The sequence below is a fragment of the Phocoena phocoena genome, chromosome 9 (genome assembly GCF_963924675.1).
Source record: "Phocoena phocoena chromosome 9, mPhoPho1.1, whole genome shotgun sequence".
Taxonomy (NCBI): domain Eukaryota; kingdom Metazoa; phylum Chordata; class Mammalia; order Artiodactyla; family Phocoenidae; genus Phocoena; species Phocoena phocoena.
Genome location: NC_089227.1, coordinates 91951154 through 91969625, shown reverse-complemented (window position 1 = coordinate 91969625; position 18472 = coordinate 91951154). Strand labels below are relative to the sequence as shown.

Sequence of the window (18472 nt, the reverse complement as noted above, 5' to 3'; positions counted from 1 at the left end):
AGGGTGTGGGGTTGAAACAGAAAGATGCACTCCTTCTACAGATGTATAGTGAGCACCTACATGCCCCAGGCGCTGTGCTAGGCGCTGGAGGTATAGCAGCGACATGGGCGAGAAGCCAGGGAGGGACGTGCACTCACCCTGCCCTGTACCTGGAGGCCACCCCACCTGTCCACTTCTCCTGAGAAGCGCCCTGGGCTTTGCCTCTCCTCCCCGCAGTACCCCCTCTTTCGTGTGCCGGGCGCGCGTTTTGTGTTAGCCGTAGGCCCACTGTTGCCTCTGACTAGATGGTGAACTCCTAGAGGAGCCACAGGGTCTGGCTTCTGATCTTCAGCACCCAGCACGGTGCCTGGCATATAGTAGGTGCTTAGGAAAATGGCAGTTGAATTGTTCCACTAAGTGAGTGAATGAGTGACGCTAAATTCTGGCATGGAATAACCCTTGGTAAGAATGGTTTCTTCTTCACTGAAGACTAAGCGCACCTTCGCAACCATCAAACGTGCTTCAGGTGTGCTAAACAAAAAGAAACAGATTTTAGACTTGACTTTGAACATCCAGGAGCTCAGAGCCTTATGGACCAACAGAACAGGGGCCAGGCATCTGCCAGGCCACAGCAGAAGGATCTTCATTCCCCAAGGATTACTGAGGGGCCAGAGAAGTGCCTTCCTTACCCGAGGGCTGATGGCCTGGGTTTTGAGCAGATTATTATGGAGCATCTGCTGTGTGCCAGACTGAGGATCAAAACACACGAGACAGGGCTTCCTTGGTGGCACAGTGGTTGAGAGTCCACCTGCCGATGCAGGGGACGCGGGTTCGTGCCCCAGTCCGGGAAGATCCCACGTGCCGCGGAGCGGCTGGGCCCGTGAGCCATGGCCGCTGAGCCTGCGCGTCCGGAGCCTGTGCTCCGCAACGGGAGAGGCCACAGCAGTGAGAGGCCCGCGTATCGCAAAAAAAAAAAACAAAAACAAAAAAAAACACACACACACGAGACACAGACTCTGCTCTTGGGAAGGTTTAGTAGAGGGCAGACACAAGGACATATATCTACAGTAGTAGGTGGTCAGTTAATATTTATTGGACCGATCTGGTGGTTCGTGTCGATATGTTCATCACGTGGTCCACCAGCACAGAAAACAGGGTGTGTTTGAGTGAGGAAGGAGGTGGGGAGGGGACAGGCTATATCAGAAATATGACCAATGTGTCATGCATGCAGAGAAAAGGACACAGCCTTTGAATGAGGGGGAGTTTCGGGGTAAATTGGAAAAGGTTGAAATCCAAGGCAGGAGACCAGTAGGGAGTTACAAGAGAGGCCTGGATTGCATAGGGCACCAGCAAGCCCGCAGCTGTGGAGGTGAGAAGGGATGGGCCTTTGCAGCCCTGTGGTCCTGACCCTATATTCTCCTGGTGCCACCTCCAGCCCCCCCACTACCTTCGCTGGCTTTTTTGCTATAATTCGTGAGCCACCTACAGGTCCTCCGTCCCTCGGTGCCAGCCCCGCCATGAGTGCCGTGCTTGGCTGAGCAGGGCCTCGTGCCCACGCCTGCCTCTGGGCCTCCACTCCTGCGGGTCCCGCCCGCACAGAGGCCCGCTCTTTCCCGGGCGAAAGCCTCGTGCCCAGTCTTCCATCCTTTGTGAAGATTTGCCCCTTCCATCCTCCTTTGTTTTGTGCTGCCTTAGAACCTTCCATCTGAATCACGTAATTTAGCACTTCCTTATATTTAATAAAGGTTTATTCAGTCAACAAATCCTTACTGATTGACTGGCTACTAAATACCAGGGACTGTGCTGCCCCTGTGGGCTGAGCAGGGGAGACAGACAGTAAGCAGGTTATTGGGCAAGTGCTGTAAAGTGACATTTATGGCACCGTAGACAGAGACTCACTGGTGCCGAGGGATGCCTGTCTGTGGCGGTGACGATTAGGCTGAGGTTTGACGGCTGAGAAGGAAGCCACCACCTGAGAGCCAGCGGAGAGAGCATCTGAGGCAGAAGCGACGACACTGCGTGAAGGCTCTGGGTCCAGAAACTGAGAAACGAAGCTGGTTAGTCTGGAGCTTATTGAACTTGGACAGTGCCAAGCTGGGCAGGGCCCGGCCGAGGAGGTCTCCGTGGGCCTGGAGGGCATGGAGACCTCATCCTAAGTGTGGCAGGGAGCCTCTGAAGGGCTTCAGGCCGAGGGACGTGTGACCTGTCCAGCCAGTAGAGACTGGACAGGAGGAAGGGGTGACGAAGTGGAAAGACCAGATAGGAAGCTCCAGGTGAGATGGGTGGCCAGGGCCAGAGCAGTGGCAGTGGGAATGGAGAATCAGGGGCCAATTTGAGAGGTACTTCGGAGCTGCCATATTGATGGATTGGGTGGTGAGGATGGAGAGGGAGAGAGAGGAATCAAAGGTCAATTCCAGGTTTCCAACATGAGTAACAGCGGGGTGGGGTGGTAATTCCATTTAGTGAAACAAGGACAGAGGGAGGAATTATTTAAGGGGTCGGGGGCGGAGTGCAGAAGAGAAGAGTTCCCTTTCAAACGTAGTAAGTTTCAGATGATTGTGAGATATTCCGGTGGAGATGCCAGGCCATCAGAAACATAAAGCTGAGGCTTCCCCAGTGGCGCAGTGGTTGAGAGTCTGCTTGGGAGTCCGCCTGCTGATGCAGGGGATGTGAGTTCATGCCCCGGTCCAGGAAGATCCCACATGCCGCGGAACAGCTGGGCCTGTGAGCCATGGCCGCTGAGCCTGCGCGTCCGGAGCCTGTGCTCCGCAACGGGAGAGGCCACGACAGTGAGAGGCCCGCGTATCGCAAAAAAAAAAAAAAGAAAAAGAAACATAAAGCTGGAGCTGACAAAAGTCCAAGATGGAGATAGACATTTGGAAATACACAAAATGGGATTTAAACCTGTAAGAATGGATACAATGACTATCTCAGTTTCCTAGCACTGCAGAAACGAGTACCACAAAATGCATGACTCAGAATAACAGATATTTATTCTCTCACAGTTCTGGAAGCTAGGAGTCGAAAATCAAGGTGTCAGCAAGGCTGTGCTCCCTCTGAAGCCCATAGGGGAGGATCCTTCTTGCCTTTTCTGGCTTCTGCTGGCTCCTGGCATTCCTTGGCTTGCAGCAGCATCACTCCAATCTCCGCCTGCATCTTCACATGGCCATCTTCCCTCTGTATCTGTGTCCAAACTTCCCTCTTCTTCTAAGGACACCAGTCACATTGGATTAAGGATCCACCCTACCCCGGGATGACATCATCTTAACTAATCTGTAATGACCGCGTTCCCAAAGAAGGGCACATTTTGAGGTAGCAAGGGGTTAGGACTTCAACATGTCTTTTAGGGACACAATTCAACCCATAAGAGTTACCTAGAAAAACAATGAAAAGAGAGAAGAGAAGGGGTCCTAGGGCTTTGCCATCAGGTAGCAGCTGGATAAAGGAAGACAAGCCATGAGCAGAGGGGCAGGACAAATGCGGCAGTGCATGGTGTTGTGAAAACCAAGACTGCGTGTTTCAAAACAAGACAGAACGGTCAACTGCGTGGAAGAAATGCGGCTCTCGGGTTCCAGAGCTTACAAGCTGACCAGGGGATGTGACGTGGTCCCTGCTGGTCTCGGCGAGCTCTGCAATTGAGTGGAGCGGAGGGGAAAGTTCAGTTAGAGGAGGGAGGGAAGGTGCATGAGGCAAAGCAGTGGAAGCTACCGGAGATGACTCTTTAGAGATTCAGCTTTCGAAGGAGAACAGAGAATTAAGGCAACAGCTGCGGGAGCTGAAGGGATTAGGAGAGGTTTGGTTTTGGGTTTGGCGTGTTTTGTCCTTGCGTTCTGCTTGATTTTTTTGTGTGTGTGTGTGGTACGCGGGCCTCTCACTGTTGTGGCCTCTCCCGTTGCAGAGCACAGGCTCCAGACGCGCAGGCTCAGCGGCCATGGCCCACGGGCCCAGCCGCTCCGCGGCATGTGGGATCCTCCTGGACCGGGGCACGAACCCGTGTCCCTTGCATCAGCAGGCGGACTCTCAACCACTGCGCCACCAGGGAAGCCCTGCTTGATTTTTTAAAACGGGAGATGCTGGAGCAAGTTTGTGTGTTTGGATTAGCTCTGTTTTCATATCTCTGTGTGTGTGTGTGTGTGTGTGTGTGTGTGTGTGTGTGTGTTGTGTACGTTTTGTGCTCGACCTCACTTGACGTGTGCTTTAGTGCTGCCTTCCCAGCATTGGGGCCCAATGGACAGGGCTGCGCCCTCTGTTTCTTTTGTCTCCCGGCCGCCCTGCCTGACGCTCAAGCATTTTTGTTCACTATGGTCACGACAAGAGAAATCCTCTGCTGTAGACGTCGCGGTACCACGAATCGCCGCCGTTCCCTTTTCCGATGGAAAATGGACTGAACAATTTTCTCAGGCCCTGTCCGTGTAACGTCCGCTGACAGAGTCCACGTCTAGTGTTTCTCTCCAAAGAACATTGCTGGAGCGCCCTTTGCGCGACAGTCTTACTTGTTGGATTCTGCTAGGCAGAACATCAGGGAACAGAATCTGGGAGATGGATTTCCAGAGGTTCCCAGTGACCTGCTTAGGGGCATGGGGACCAGTTGATTAACCTGATCGGAAGGGCAGCCCCATGGTCACATCCAGAGACTCCCCATGGAACAGCAGCCGCCTGTTCCTAAGACCCAACCTGGAGACTGGAGTGTCCAGGCTGCAAAGGGCAAGGGGACAGGTCACAGGAAGAGGGGACAGAGGTGCCGAGATGCTTGATCCTGAGGCAGCAGTGGCTGCCACAGGAGGGGCTTCTCAGGACCAGACCAGAATACCTCTCCCAGGGAGAGGAGGCAGGTGGACACATCTGACTCTAGAACAGAGGGGGCAGAAAGCAAAGCAGTTTCTGACACATATGTAGGAAAAGCACGTTCTCTCTATAATGTTCTTTTCAAATATTCCCTTCTTTCCTAAAAGATGTGTTTTTTTAAATAAACCAAAACCACCTCTGAAGAGATTGCATTACCAGAGGCAACCTGCAACAATTTGGTCGGTTACACACAATGATCGGGGGGGCTCCTGAAGCCCTGGTGTGGGGCGGCAGCGCTGGACAGTGACCTAGGCCAGTTGTGGGATCGGAGGCCCTATGACACAGGACAGTCCAGCAGTGATGTGTCATAAAACCGTCCCCAGGGCGTCAGTGCCAGAGGGCGAGAGCAGCCTCCCATATTCACACGGACCGTCAGCTACTAGGCTTGGAGGAGAAAAAGACCAAAGACAGGGCGAAGTACCAGGCAAACCCTGGCAGCTGAAGATGCCCAGCAGTGAGGGGATGGGCACAGGGCAGACCCATCAAGCAGCAGCTCGCTCCCCCCACCCTCCGCAGCAACTCCCTTCTCCCGAGCCTGGGGAGACCCAGCCTTGGGCCTCAGGACAGGCACTCTTGCCTCCCAGATCGTGACTGTGGAGCTCTGGAAGCACCGGCGGCAGTGCTGACTCTCCAGCTCCAAGGAAGTGAAGAAACTCCTTTTTACACCTGAAAAGTCAAAAGACTTGGTAGCAAGACACTTTGGTTCTTGTTTTTTGTTTTTTTTCAGTACCATGATGTAGAGAAAAAGAAGATTCGCAATGAGAGCAAATTTAAAGGAGCAGGTGGGGAGATGCTTTTTAAGCAGGGAAAATTCAGCTTGAAGCTCCAAGTGGAGGTGTCTCTGACGCCTCCTCCCTTGCCACCCCCCGCCTCTCGTGCTAGCTGGGCGAAGATAACGTAGGCAGAGAAAGGTCTCCCCGCTCCCTGCACTCCGCTCCGGGCTGCTGAAAGGGTGGAGAGTAGCATCTTCCTGTATGGCTTAATCAAGGGGACAGTTGAGAGAGAAAACAGAAGTTGGGCTAATGTATCAGCAGAGTGCCTCGAGCCATGTTTTTTTAAAAAACATAAACTGGGTTCGTATCTCATACTCTGAATGTGGTTTTCTCCAAAATGTACCCCTAGCAATCATGACCAATTCCTAGAAAAGAAGAGGTACTCTGTGGTCTTTGGTTTTGATTACCAACTGCATGTGAAATTTTCTCTTTGGGTTTAGGTGATTTCCTTTAGAAGTTCCAGCATGTAACCTGGTTTATCATGTGAAGGAACATAATTTCTACAGTTAGGAAAGGGTTTCTAATGGAATTCTGATCGATACCCAAACTAGGTATCGCGAACAGAGTTCTATAATTGTCATAGTAGAGAACTTTTTAGAAGCTAATGAAAAAAAACAGTGTTTCCTTGGGAAAGTGATACAAACTCCTAAGGATTGTTGGCATAAACAGATATTGGATGTAATCCCATTCTGGGTGGAGGCCACCTGTTTTATATATATTACTGAAAATAGAATACCTGTACTTAAGAATTCCTTTGTAAAAACTGGGCACTCTAAAGGTTGGTTTCCCGAGTTTTCAGCTACAAAACATAATTCCCCAAGTGTCTCTGAAATGATACTTAGCTCATCTGGCTGGAGTGTAATGGTAATGAAGTCAATAGCTGTGGTTCCCTGGGGGTCTGTTCTAGAGCCACAGACCTACCCTTCTTCACAGCCAGTCATTCAGCCAGGCTCCCTGCTGATGGGCAGGGCCAAGTCAAAGGGTGGAGGGGTCATTTCAGTCCAGCACGAGAATGACAGGCCCTTCAGGGGGTCAATAATGGTACCTCGGGTTTGAAAGACTGGATTTTATGTAGAATTCTTGAGGAAATACCTGCCTGCATTTCCAAATTGCTGATGATTTTTTTTTCCGTTCTTCCTTTCCAGGGCCCCTGAGATCATCCTTGGTTTACCATTTTGTGAGGCAATTGATATGTGGTCCCTGGGCTGCGTCATTGCAGAGCTCTTCCTGGGCTGGCCGCTGTATCCAGGAGCTTCAGAGTACGATCAGGTGGGTCTGGAGAGCACAGGTGTGCACAGCAAGCCCTCATTCTTCATCTGGATTGGCACCTCATTTATAACCTGACGTACGGATGGGGCTACGCGGTGTTACGTTGTCTCCCGAACCTTGCTTCCTTTCGCCTAGCTTTTCTTTCTTTATTCCTCTTTCTTTCCCCTTTTCCTTTGATAACTTCTCTCTCTCCCTATAAAATTGTTGTTTTTCTCCAAGACACTAGAGCCATCAGTGTACCACATGTATGATGACAGGAAAAGCCCTGACCTCATTCTCATCTTTTCTTGCAGATTCGGTATATTTCACAAACACAGGGTTTGCCAGCAGAATATTTATTAAGCGCAGGAACAAAGACAACTAGGTTTTTCAACCGTGACACAGACTCGCCATATCCTCTGTGGAGGCTGAAGGTAGGAAGAGCGTCCCCTCCAACACCCAGCACGCAGGGAAGAAGGTCCCATCGGTGGGGAGCCTTTGACAGCGGCGCATTGGTCCTGGACCTGATTGTGATTCGGCCACGGGGGAGGCGCGACTGTGGTTGATACATGGTGTGGATGAATCTGAATGTTCAGAAAGCACCACTTGGGCTTCCCTGGTGGCACAGTGGTTAGGAGTCTGCCTGCCGGTGCAGGGGACACGGGTTCGTGCCCCGGTCCGGGAAGATCCCACATGCCGCGGAGCACCTGGGCCCGTGAGCCATGGCCGCTGAGCCTGCGCGTCCGGAGCCTGTGCTCCACAGCGGGAGAGGCCACAACAGTGAGAGGCCCGTGTACCAAAAAACACCACTTTGTTTGACCTGCTGCCTTTTGCGGCTCAAACTCTGATCTCTAAACTCCTGAGATTTAATCCAGTAAATCTTAATGACCTGTCTGGTTGGTTACTAGACAGAGAAATGAACCACCCCCTGCCCTCAAGGAGCTCCCAGTCCAGAGGGAGCCTGAACCTGTGTGGCAAGCCCTGCCTCCCTGCCGTGACCAGCGCTCTGTTCCCGGCAGGAACAGAGCGTGGCGTGGCAGGCCGGAGGAGGGAGCCTTTAATCCCGCTGTGGCAGAGGGTCGGGGAGGAGCATTCGAGCCGGGCCCTAAAGGATGAAGAGGGCTTCCAGAGGAAGCAGCCTAAGCCACACAGCGTACGAAGGCTCCGGGGAGGGGTCTGCTGGTCCCGGCCAGCAGGTGGTGGAGCGCACCGTTGCACACCGTAAACTCTGGTGGTTTGACTTTAACAGAAACGTATTTTGCTTTCACTTTGATCTGTGCCTAGTAATTAAAATTAATGTTTTTTTCCTGGGAAGAAGAAAATAATACAAGTCTTAAGTGTGTTTTGTGTTCATTTTAGGAGTTTCTTTTTTTGCAAGAGTGTGGGGTGGGTGTTTTTTTTGACAGAAACCACGCTATATTCTAATACATTTAAAGATAATGTGTGGCCAATGGTGGCAAAAGACTTTGAAAAGAGATCTGGAAGCTAAACAAGGATCCTAGGCTATTGACGGGAGGCTGGCATTTGGCCCCTGTGAGGGTGAGCAGCTCAAGGTCAGGTCCGGTGAAAAAGAGTCCCGGTGGGGAGGAGGCCGAGGCCGGGCAGGGGCAGGGTTCACTTCTACGTCCTAGTTAAGAGCCTCAGGCCCACTTGGCCAGCTGTTCCCAGATCGAAGCCTGGATCGTAGCAGCTCCAGGTGTGCTGTCCTTGAGTGAGATCTGAAGGATTAATTACCTGTGATCCATGAATGAGTCCCCAAATCCATAGTAATTGGAAACAGCAGCTTCCTAGACTGAGGCCAGTTCGGGAACTGGGTGTGTGCGCCCCGGGCCCAGGCGGAGGGGACACACAGAACAGACTCCGGAGCCAGCTGCCATTCACTGGCCCTGGGACCTTGGCAGGCCCCTCAAGCTTTCTGTTCCCGTTTCTCCCTCTGGAAAATGGGCTGGCACCTGCCCTCCGTAAGATGGTTGTGAAGGGCGTTACATGAGTTCACGTGCTTTAGAATAGCGCCTGGCACATAGGGAGAGCTCTATGTATACGAGTTTGATACATTAAATTAACATTTTAAAGCAACTGGAAAAAGGGCTTCTGCTTTTCCACATATGGAACCTGACCTTATTCCTTAAACTTAGGGGAGAATGTAGGTCTTATCAGGGTTGTGGCATATCTTGCTCATCTGGGGATCCTCCAGACCTGACTCAGAGCAGGCCCCCAACAGGTGTTCATGGGAAGGAAGGAAGGAAGGAGGAGGGATGAGTTAGTGTGGAGGCCGAAGAGAGGAAGGAATTCGTACGCAGGTCACTTTAAGAAGAATCCTAGTCTCCTTCTCTGAAAGGTGGGAAAAGACCCTCTGGGAGAAGCAGAAGCTGGCAGGTTTGAGTCACAGTGACTAGGAAATAATTCATATTACCAATGGGCTTTTGCCTCTCTTGACCAGACACCAGATGACCATGAAGCAGAGACGGGGATTAAGTCAAAAGAAGCAAGGAAGTACATTTTCAACTGTTTAGATGATATGGCCCAGGTAAGCTCCGTGGGTGAGTATGCAGTGTTAGCCCTTTAAAAACCAAGCACAGCAAGACTTCTGCGAGAGCAATTAATATAGGATGGTGGGTAGAAATCCACATTACTCAACTGTGGTGGTTGACCTTGACCTTAAACAATGATATGCCAGCCTTAGGAAGAATACCATTGGGTTTGTGGAACATTTTTAAAACCTTACACCAGGACTCCCCTGGTGGCGCAGCGGTTGAGAATCCACCTGCCAATGCAGGGGACACGGGTTCAAGCCTTGGTCTGGGAGGATCCCACATGCCGCAGAGCAGCTAAGCCCGGCGCCACAACTACTGAGCCTTCGCTCTAGAGCTCACGAGCCACTACTACTGAGCCCATGTGCCACAACTACTGAAGCCCACGCGCCTAGAGCCCATGCTCCGCAACAAGAGAAGCCGCCACAGTGAGAAGCATGAGAAGCCCGTGCACTGCAATAAAGAGTAGCCCCCGCTCACCGCAACTAGAGAAAGCCTGTGTGCAGGAACGAAGACCCGACGCAGCCAAAAATAAAAAAATTTAAAAAACCTTACACCAGCTCTTTAAAAATGGCTTCAGTTTATTGGTTCCCAATTGTAAAATAGTACTGGACAATCTTACTGATGTCTTCACGAGAAGAATTCAAGCCCATTAGTACATTTGAGTTTAATGCCCATGATTAGTTCCCTAGGGCTACCTTAACAAGGGGCCATAAACTGGGTGACTTAAGACAACAGTTCTCGCAGTTCTGGAGGCTGGAAGTTTGAAATCACAGTACCAACAGCCCATGTTCCCTCTGCAGGCTCTAGGAAAAGACTGTCCATGCCTTTCTCCTAGCTTCTGGCGGCCCCTGGCAATCCCCGGTTTCCCTTGACTTGTATCTGCATCCGCCCAGTCTCTGCCTCCTTCTTCATGTGGTCTTCATCCCTATGTTCCCTCTTGTCTCTGTGTCCAAATCTCCCTTCTTTCTCTTATAAAGACGGCAGTCATTGGATTTATGGCCCACTCTACTCCAGTATGACTCCAGTATGACTTTAACTTGGTTCCATCTGCAGAGACCCTATTTCACAGGTACCGGGGATTAGGAGTCACATCTTCTGCGAGAACACAGTTCAGCCTACTGCACTCAGTCTCTCTCAGCTCACTGGAGGGACCACAGGCTCTCACCTTTGTGCCCAGAGAAAATTCTAGAACGTCAGCTATTTTTAGGGTAAAAACTAGTCTGAAATCAGGGCAACCCAAAGTGAGTTTTTCTTCAAAGCAATGAAAAATAAAGCTACAGACCAATAAAGACTTAGCACACCTCTTACGGAAGAGAAGTGTAACCAAAAATCATGATTCTGAGTAAAGTATACTTGTCAGTTGATTAGGAGCTTAGATTGCCTGAGAAAACCGAAATCGCCTTCCCGCGCATGTCTTGGAAAATATAGAAAGCACCACAGAACAAGGCTTTTAAAGGCCATCCTAGTATAAGCTTTTGCTCTTGCAAGAAAAATCCTGTGTTCAGATGTCCTGCCTGCCTTGGCCAGAGGTGATCCCAGGCGAACCCAGGGACTTGAATAATTCGGGCCCTAGTTCAGGACCTGCAAGAGGACTGACACACCGTAGGGGTGGGAAGAGGGTGCTGAGGCCCCAGCATCTTCCTCGGAAGGTTAAATAAAAAACCTTTTTGCATCTTATTTTTTACCACTTGGTTGTAATTATTGTTTTTTTTACCTGTGGGGAAATACATGTAGCGTAACTTTTATCATTTAAACCATTTGTAAGTGTACCATTCAGTAGTATTCCGTGCGTTCACATTGTCACGCACTCCGTCTCCAGGACTCTTCATCCTGTGGTTCTTTGCAGTGAGGCATGATGTGAGGTGCATTTCCGCCTAAGTGATGAACAGGAGCCGGGTACCCCTAGCACGTTTATACATTTGCAGGTGCCAGCAGTGGCCTCTCCCTTCCCGGCGTGCCCTCCCTCTGTCTCTCCTGCAGAGAGAACAGCCGCGTCCGGTGGGCAGTGATGACCCGAGGCAGCACCTCCCACGGGGCAGACACAGCCTTCCGGGGGTTGGGAAGGGGTGACCGAGAGATTAGGATGGAGCTGCAGGGTGCAAAATAAGAGGGGTCGGGGAGGGAGGCCGCGCGGGCTCTTGGTAACCTGTCCCCGCTTGCTTTCAGGTAAACATGACGACGGATTTGGAAGGGAGTGACATGTTGGTGGAAAAGGCGGACCGGCGGGAGTTCATCGACTTATTGAAGAAGATGCTGACCATAGACGCTGATAAGAGAATCACTCCGATCGAGACCCTGAACCACCCCTTTGTCACCATGACACACTTACTCGATTTTCCCCACAGCACACAGTAGGTGTTCCATGCGATGCTTTATTCCAGGGCTGGGCAGACTTTTTCCTGAAAGCCCCAGATAGTAAATATTTGAGGCTTTGCGTCCATACGGTCCCTGTCACAGCGGCTCAGTGCTGCCATTAGAGCTGAAAGCAGTTGTAGACGATACATAAACCGATGAGGGAGGCTGTGTTCCAGTAAAACTATTTATCAAAACAGGTGGTGGCCACATTGGGACCCTGGGCCGAAGTTTTCTTGACACCAAAGAGGGGGAACGGTGGGGCGTGAGAGGGCACGAGGCCGGGTGGGCCGGACCCTGGGGGTCTGTGCACGAAGCGAGGTGCTCAGAATGGCAGCGTCTGTGACGCAAAGCCACGTGCGAGGGCAGAGGTCACGAGTGGACTCAGTCCAATGTGGATCAGGGTGTGTTCTTTCGTTCATTCATTCATTCGCTGTGCGATGTGCTTGCTATGCCAGGGGCTGCAGTATGTGGGGAGTAAAGCAGATGGGACCCCCGCCCGCTGGAGCTTACAATCTATAGGAGAGAGGAAGGTACTAAACCAGCGGTCCCCACATATCCAGGATGCTATCAGGGGACACATAGGACGGGGAGAGCATGTAACAAGGGGGCCTTGCTTGGGGCATGGCGGGGAAGACCCGAGGACAGGACCGCCAAAGGAGAGGGAGGTGCCTGGTGGAAGGGCCTGCGAGAGCGGAAGGGGCGTTGCCGTATGGAGACTCCAACACGGGCAGGACCGGCACTGGAGCTGAAGGACAGGGGGAGAGATGAGGCCCCAGGATAAGCCAGGGGCGGGCCTTCCATGTTACAGATTTCAGCCTTTCTTCTAAGAGCGACGGGAAGTCATTAAAGGATTGATGGCAGAGGAATGGCTGGTGAGAGTTGTGTTTAACAGAGATCTGTCTGCTGTCGCTTGGTGAGGTCAAATAAGCTTGGAAAAAAATGCCCATCAGATTTGGCAACTTGGAAGTTGTTGGTAACTTAGTGAGAGCTGTTTCAGTGGATGGTAGAAGCAAAAACCAGTTTAGCAGGTTGAAAGATTGAGAGGTGAAGAAATAGATAGTACCCTTTTCAAGAAGGAAGGCTGGGAAAGGGGAGGGAAATAATAAGAGGGGTGACTAGGGAAGGCCCAAGGGTGGGGTTTCTTTTCATATGGAAGAGACTTGAGCAATTTAAGATGCTGATGGGAAGTGTCTGGTAGTAAGAGCTTAGAGATAAAGGATGCTCAGGAGATGTCTCCCGAAAGTTTAGGTAGTGGGAGGTGGCAGAGTAAATGGAACAGAGAAATAGAGCAGAACCGTTGAGAGTGGAGGTTGGACATGAATAGCGCGGCTGTAACTGAGCTCCCCAGGTGAAGGCATGGAGAGACATGGAGGGATGGAGGTAGCTGGGTCCGTCAGGTGGAGTGTTGCCGGGCTGCTAAGAGAAAAAGGTTGACACGGAGTTAGGCGTTGGCAATGGAGCAACTGAAATCCAAAGTGATGGCTATAGGAGGCTTAGCCAGAAGAGAAAAGAAGGGAAGATGGGAGGGGTCCAAAGAGACTGAGTGGTCTGGTCAGCTCAGAGATCGGTTAGTATAGTAATAGTCGAATAAGCCAGATGGGTAGAAAATGTGACCGGATGGGAGGCTTGAATTTCTAGGCTTGAATTTGGGGGAAGCGAAGCAGTTTCCGGTTGGACAGTCTAAGGAATGGGTGGCTGGAATTGACCGCAGGTCACTGGAGGTGAGACGGAACTAAGAAGCCAGGATGTCTGACGAGGAGTCAGGGTGACCTCTGAAGTCTCCCAGGTGGGCGGGACTGAGCTAGTGGCCCAGGCCTCGGCGAAATGAGGAGGAAAGGAAAGACGTGAGGCTGTGCGGCCTCAGCGTGGGAGGGGGTAGTAGGAGGCACCATAACAAAGGACCACTGAGTGGCTGAGTGTCTTAAACAGCAGACATTTATTTTCTCATCATTCTAGAAGCCCAAGATCTAGGTGTTTGGCAGAGTTGGCTTTTTCTGTGGCCTCTCTCCTTGGCTTACACATGGCTGTCTTCTGCCTGTGTCTTCACATGGCCTTTCTTTTTTGCATGTCTGTGTCCTAATTTCCTCCTCCTTCTGAGGAATTGGATTAGGGCCCACCATAATGACCTCGTTTTACCTCTTTAAAGATCCCATCTCCAAAGTCAGTCACATTCTTAAGTACGGGGGGATTAGAACTTGAACTTAATGTGAATTTGGGGAGCACAGTTCAGCCTATAACAGAGTAATGAGAGATAGCACTTCAGCCTCTCGACCCCGAGGTGCTTGGGATGTGAAAGAATAAACAGTCACCTCCCTGGGTGTCTGCTGGGAGAAGCAGGGTGCTCGAGAGAGCAGCAGATTGTAGACAGGGTCAGGAGGGGGAGGGAATACACGGGAAGAGGCCGCGGATCAGAGACAGCTGCAGGTCATCATGGGCCCTGCCGTGGCCACAATCAGATTGGGCTGATTAAGGCTGGATTTGACCTTAACCAGCATATGAGAAACGATGGTGTGGCACCTACCATGGATGGTGCTTCCTCAGTTTTAGGTCTGTTCCTTATTAGCTGTTGTTGAGCAAGTCAAATTTTATTGCAACGACCAGACATTGCCTCTAATTTAGAAGCACGTTTGAAACTCCTGTATAAAGAAGGAACTTGGACGCATCCCTTGCAAACTCTCACGGGATTTGTCCTTTTTCTGGGTGTGGTAGGGGTAAGTCAAGGGGTGTCAGTCTATACCACAAAAGAAAGGCAAACTTGGTGATTTACTGGATGGGGCCCCATAAGATCAGTCTTTGCGTATTCGGGGTGAAGTGGGATGACTGAGAAACAGCTATAGATAGGAGATGGAGGGGTGCTGACTAGAGGGCTCCCGTTACCATCTGCACCAAGTCAGTGAGACAGTCCCCTGCATAAAGTTGGGGGCTTGGTTGAATGGCCTCAGGGTTCTGTCTGTCCCTGGGTTCTGTAAGGAAACAGATATAGATAGGGTGCTTCACTGTGTGGGATGAAGACCAAGCATGGAATCCATGGGCATCAGCTTCCAATTCAGAACTTGGTGTGAGACCAAGAGAAGGACTGACAATTTAGATTTCGGAAAATAAGCCTCGGAAGGAAAGAAGGGTCTTTGCGCATACCCAGGCTTACCCGAGAGTAGGCCTGATCCCCAGGTAACCCTAGAACTTGTTGGGCAGACCATGGAGAACTCTGGGGCTAGAAGAAACCTCCAGGCCACCCCACCGCCCTGCTAGAGACCCCACCTCTGGGGCTCGGCCAGGGTTACGCCAGCATCCAGATTAACAGGTGAAAGAGACTCCACTCATTTCTCCACACCAGGATTCTAGTGCACAGATTCCTTAAAACCACTCTCAGAATGAACCCAACGTGAAAGTGCTTTCCTCTAACTGAAACTAAAAACTCAGACCATTTCAGCTAGAAGATTCTGAGTCTAAAAGCTTTGTGCTGAATTGTCAGAAAACCGTTGATGCATTAACTACAGTCCAAAAAGAACACAAAATCTATTGTTTTATTCCTTCAGCCTCCATGTGAAAGCACTTAGCAGTGGGCTTGATACTTAGTAGATGCTCAAAACATGTTGGCATTACCAGCATTAGTAATAGTGTTTCTAGCTCTTGGTTACTGGAGGATACGTTTTCCTTCCTCTCCAGGGCTGTCCGTCAGTAAATGTTTATTTAGTGTGCATTGTGTAGCCAATGTAAGTAGTCATTAACTCAGAAAGAATGTCTAAGTCAGTTCAGAACATCATTCATGGAGAGGATGTTTTGCGATAGCCCACAAGCACCTGCTTGGCCCAGAACATAACTTACCTATAGTATGTGGAAACAGTGTGCATTTGTAATCTTAAAAGAGTAGAATTTTATATTGTTATTAAACTATTTATACTTAAAATAAGTATTTTAAATTGAAATTTAATATTCATTATCTTGAATATTACCATTTGAGGAAAATTAAGTTTAATTAGAAGAAGACAAGTGAATGAAAAACAATATAAATTCTAAAGGACACTATATGGTGGATTTTCAAAAGCTCGGTCAGGGCCACTCGTGGCTTTCCTTGTCCTTGATGCTGGTATCAGCAACACTTCTATACTTGACTTTCATAATTAGAGTTTTGTTTTGATTCACAAATGCAATGGAGGAAGAAAAAGAGGAAGAGAAACTTTACTTCATGTAACTGGGAAAGAATTAGAAAACTGAAACGCAGAATGAAGGAAGGTGAAGAGAATGTACATGTGTATGTGAAGACTGCCAATAATTAGGTCTTGATCTTGACAAATTACCCATCCTCTGTCTGCTTCAGCCTTACTCGTAAAATAGGGCCAACGGTCGTATCTCTTCCCCTCGTGGTTGCTGTAGGACTGAATGAGACAGTGCTTGCAAACAACTACCACACTGTCAGTAAAGTTAGCCACTAGCAGTAATCATTGAGATCATTGTTCTCATTCCATACACAATCCAGGGAGGAACAAGCGTGGCACCAGGTCCTGGTACTGGGTTGGCTAGTTCCTTGGCTGACCCCTAGATGGCGCTGGTGCCCTAGACTAGCTGGAAAGGGTGAGCGCAAGGAAGGTGGAGGCAGGTCATCAACTGCTGTTCGACGCTCCCAGAGAACTTACACGTTTGTTTATGCGCCAGAATGAGCAGTGAAGGTGCAGGCAGATCAGCAGCATGAGGAAATGCAGTGAGAGCCCAGAGGTCTGTTGTGCTGACGGAGAACCTTTACCCACCAGGATGGGGAGAAGAGGTAGTGAGACAATGGGGGGATTCATCTGAGTACCGCCGACTCTTACAAATGCAGACGCTGCATGAGAAATCCGGGAAATTGAGACCTAACGTGAAGCGTCCCGGTTGTTTTGTTTATTAGATTAACTGTTCTCTCTTTTTCTCTCTCCGTTTTCTCCCCCGGATTCCACCTTACCCTCTTGTCTTTCCCTAATGCCTCTGTCTCTGCCTTTTGCGTGAACAGCGTCAAATCATGTTTCCAGAACATGGAGATCTGCAAGCGTCGGGTGAACATGTACGACACGGTAAACCAGAGCAAAACCCCTTTCATCACACACGTGGCCCCCAGCACATCCACCAACCTGACCATGACCTTCAACAACCAGCTGAACACCGTCCACAACCAGGTGAGTGGGGAGCGGAGGGGAAGGCAGGCGGGGCTCATAGTGTGAGCGACAGGAATTGTACTTTCCCACCAAACCGAGTCAGGAGACAGAACTCCTCCAATATCACGTACAACAGACAAAATCCCTCTGCTGTCACGTTCAGCTCTGTAAGAAAGTGTGTGTTCCCAAGGTTATTTCATCTGAGAGTCCCAGGCACTCTTTGTATTGACTACTGGCTCATCGAAAGTTCCCAGAAATGACTCACTAAGGGAGTTACTTCTGAGATGGTACCGCTTACTGCTCTCCTGTCTTGATGTGGGAACAAGGTAAAGGAGATGCTGTGATCTTTTTATGACCGACATCTGCCTGACAGAGAATTCTAGAACTGGAAGGGATGCTGGCGGTCACCCAGCTCAGGCCCTTGCTCCTGGCGTCCACACTGCTGGGTCCACATGGTCTCCTTTCAAGACAGATAAAACCTGTCCTTTTCCAGTTCTCGGGGAGAATCAGTTCATCAGTCTTGTCGCCAGAATTCCAGCAGTTAGAACTAAAAAGGGACCGGGAAACTGAGGTTTTCTTCCTGCAGCTTTCCAGCCTTTTGCAGAAAATTAGCAGAATCTAGCACCTAATACACTGCTCGAAATATGGATGACACCCAGGAAATAGTTACTGAATGAATAATCCCCAAGTCCTCATTCAGGCTGCCGCTGGTATCTAAGAGACTTTTACTTTTATTCCCACCAACCAGCCTTACCAGTTCCACCAAATAAATGTCCCTAGATTTTTTTCAGTCTTAATATTCAATCTTTAATGACACCAGCACACCTCTGTGTGTGTGTATGTGTGTGTGTGTGTACACACACACACCACCCCATAGGAAAGGAGTGTATATGTTCTAATCCTGAAGTGTGAATACTCTGCTGGGCCATCTACTCCTTTCCGACAGGTCCCCTACTCCCACAGAAGAGCCACTGACCCTGTTTTCCAGGCCATTCCTGGCATGGTGTGTTGCCAAGGCCCACCTTTACTTCCCAGCCTGTCCTCTCCTTCTGCCTAAACTCTAGGAGAGGCTGCCTGGAATCTGCTGCCCCCTGGGGGCCCTTGGTGTTCTTACAATTCTCCTTAGTGGGAAGAGCTAATGTTCTCTACAGCCTGGAGTCCAAAATAATAAACATTCCCACCCAGTGCCTAGCTCAGTCCTCAGGCTAAGGCAGCCACAGCCAGTCGGGTGAACTCCTTGCCAAAATATCACCGTGGTTTTGGTCTTCATCACCAGAGCGCCATCACAGTGAGTGGACTATCTTGCTGGTGCCATAAGCAGGAAGAGTAGAAGATACGTTGAAATGGGAAGGTTGGCCTAACTGTGAGGAAGGAGGGCCAGACTAAGATGCATATACAGTATTCGTTAGGCAGCAATTGGAGATTTTTGAGCAGGGTGGTGACATGCACAAAGTAGTCTTTTGGAAAGAATGTTCTAGCCTCTGTGTCCAAAACGAATTGGAAGAGAGGAAGCAGAGGCCACAGCATCACTAGTCAGGGCCTTACAGGTCCCAGGCACCAGGACAGGCCTCAGCTAAGGAAGTAGTGATTAAAAAGAGGGTTCTGGGGACGT

General features: G+C 50.1%; 1 protein-coding gene across 1 annotated transcript in view; it reads left to right on the top strand.

Annotated features, from left to right (window-relative positions):
* Positions 1-18472, top strand: part of HIPK2 (homeodomain interacting protein kinase 2) — a 123069-nt gene that overhangs the window by 66534 nt on the left and 38063 nt on the right. The window contains exons 2-6 of the mRNA XM_065884388.1: positions 6743-6866; positions 7160-7279; positions 9286-9372; positions 11546-11730; positions 16719-16881. Of these exons, the coding sequence (XP_065740460.1) occupies positions 6743-6866; positions 7160-7279; positions 9286-9372; positions 11546-11730; positions 16719-16881 (679 nt within the window). The remainder of the gene's footprint in view (positions 1-6742; positions 6867-7159; positions 7280-9285; positions 9373-11545; positions 11731-16718; positions 16882-18472) is intronic.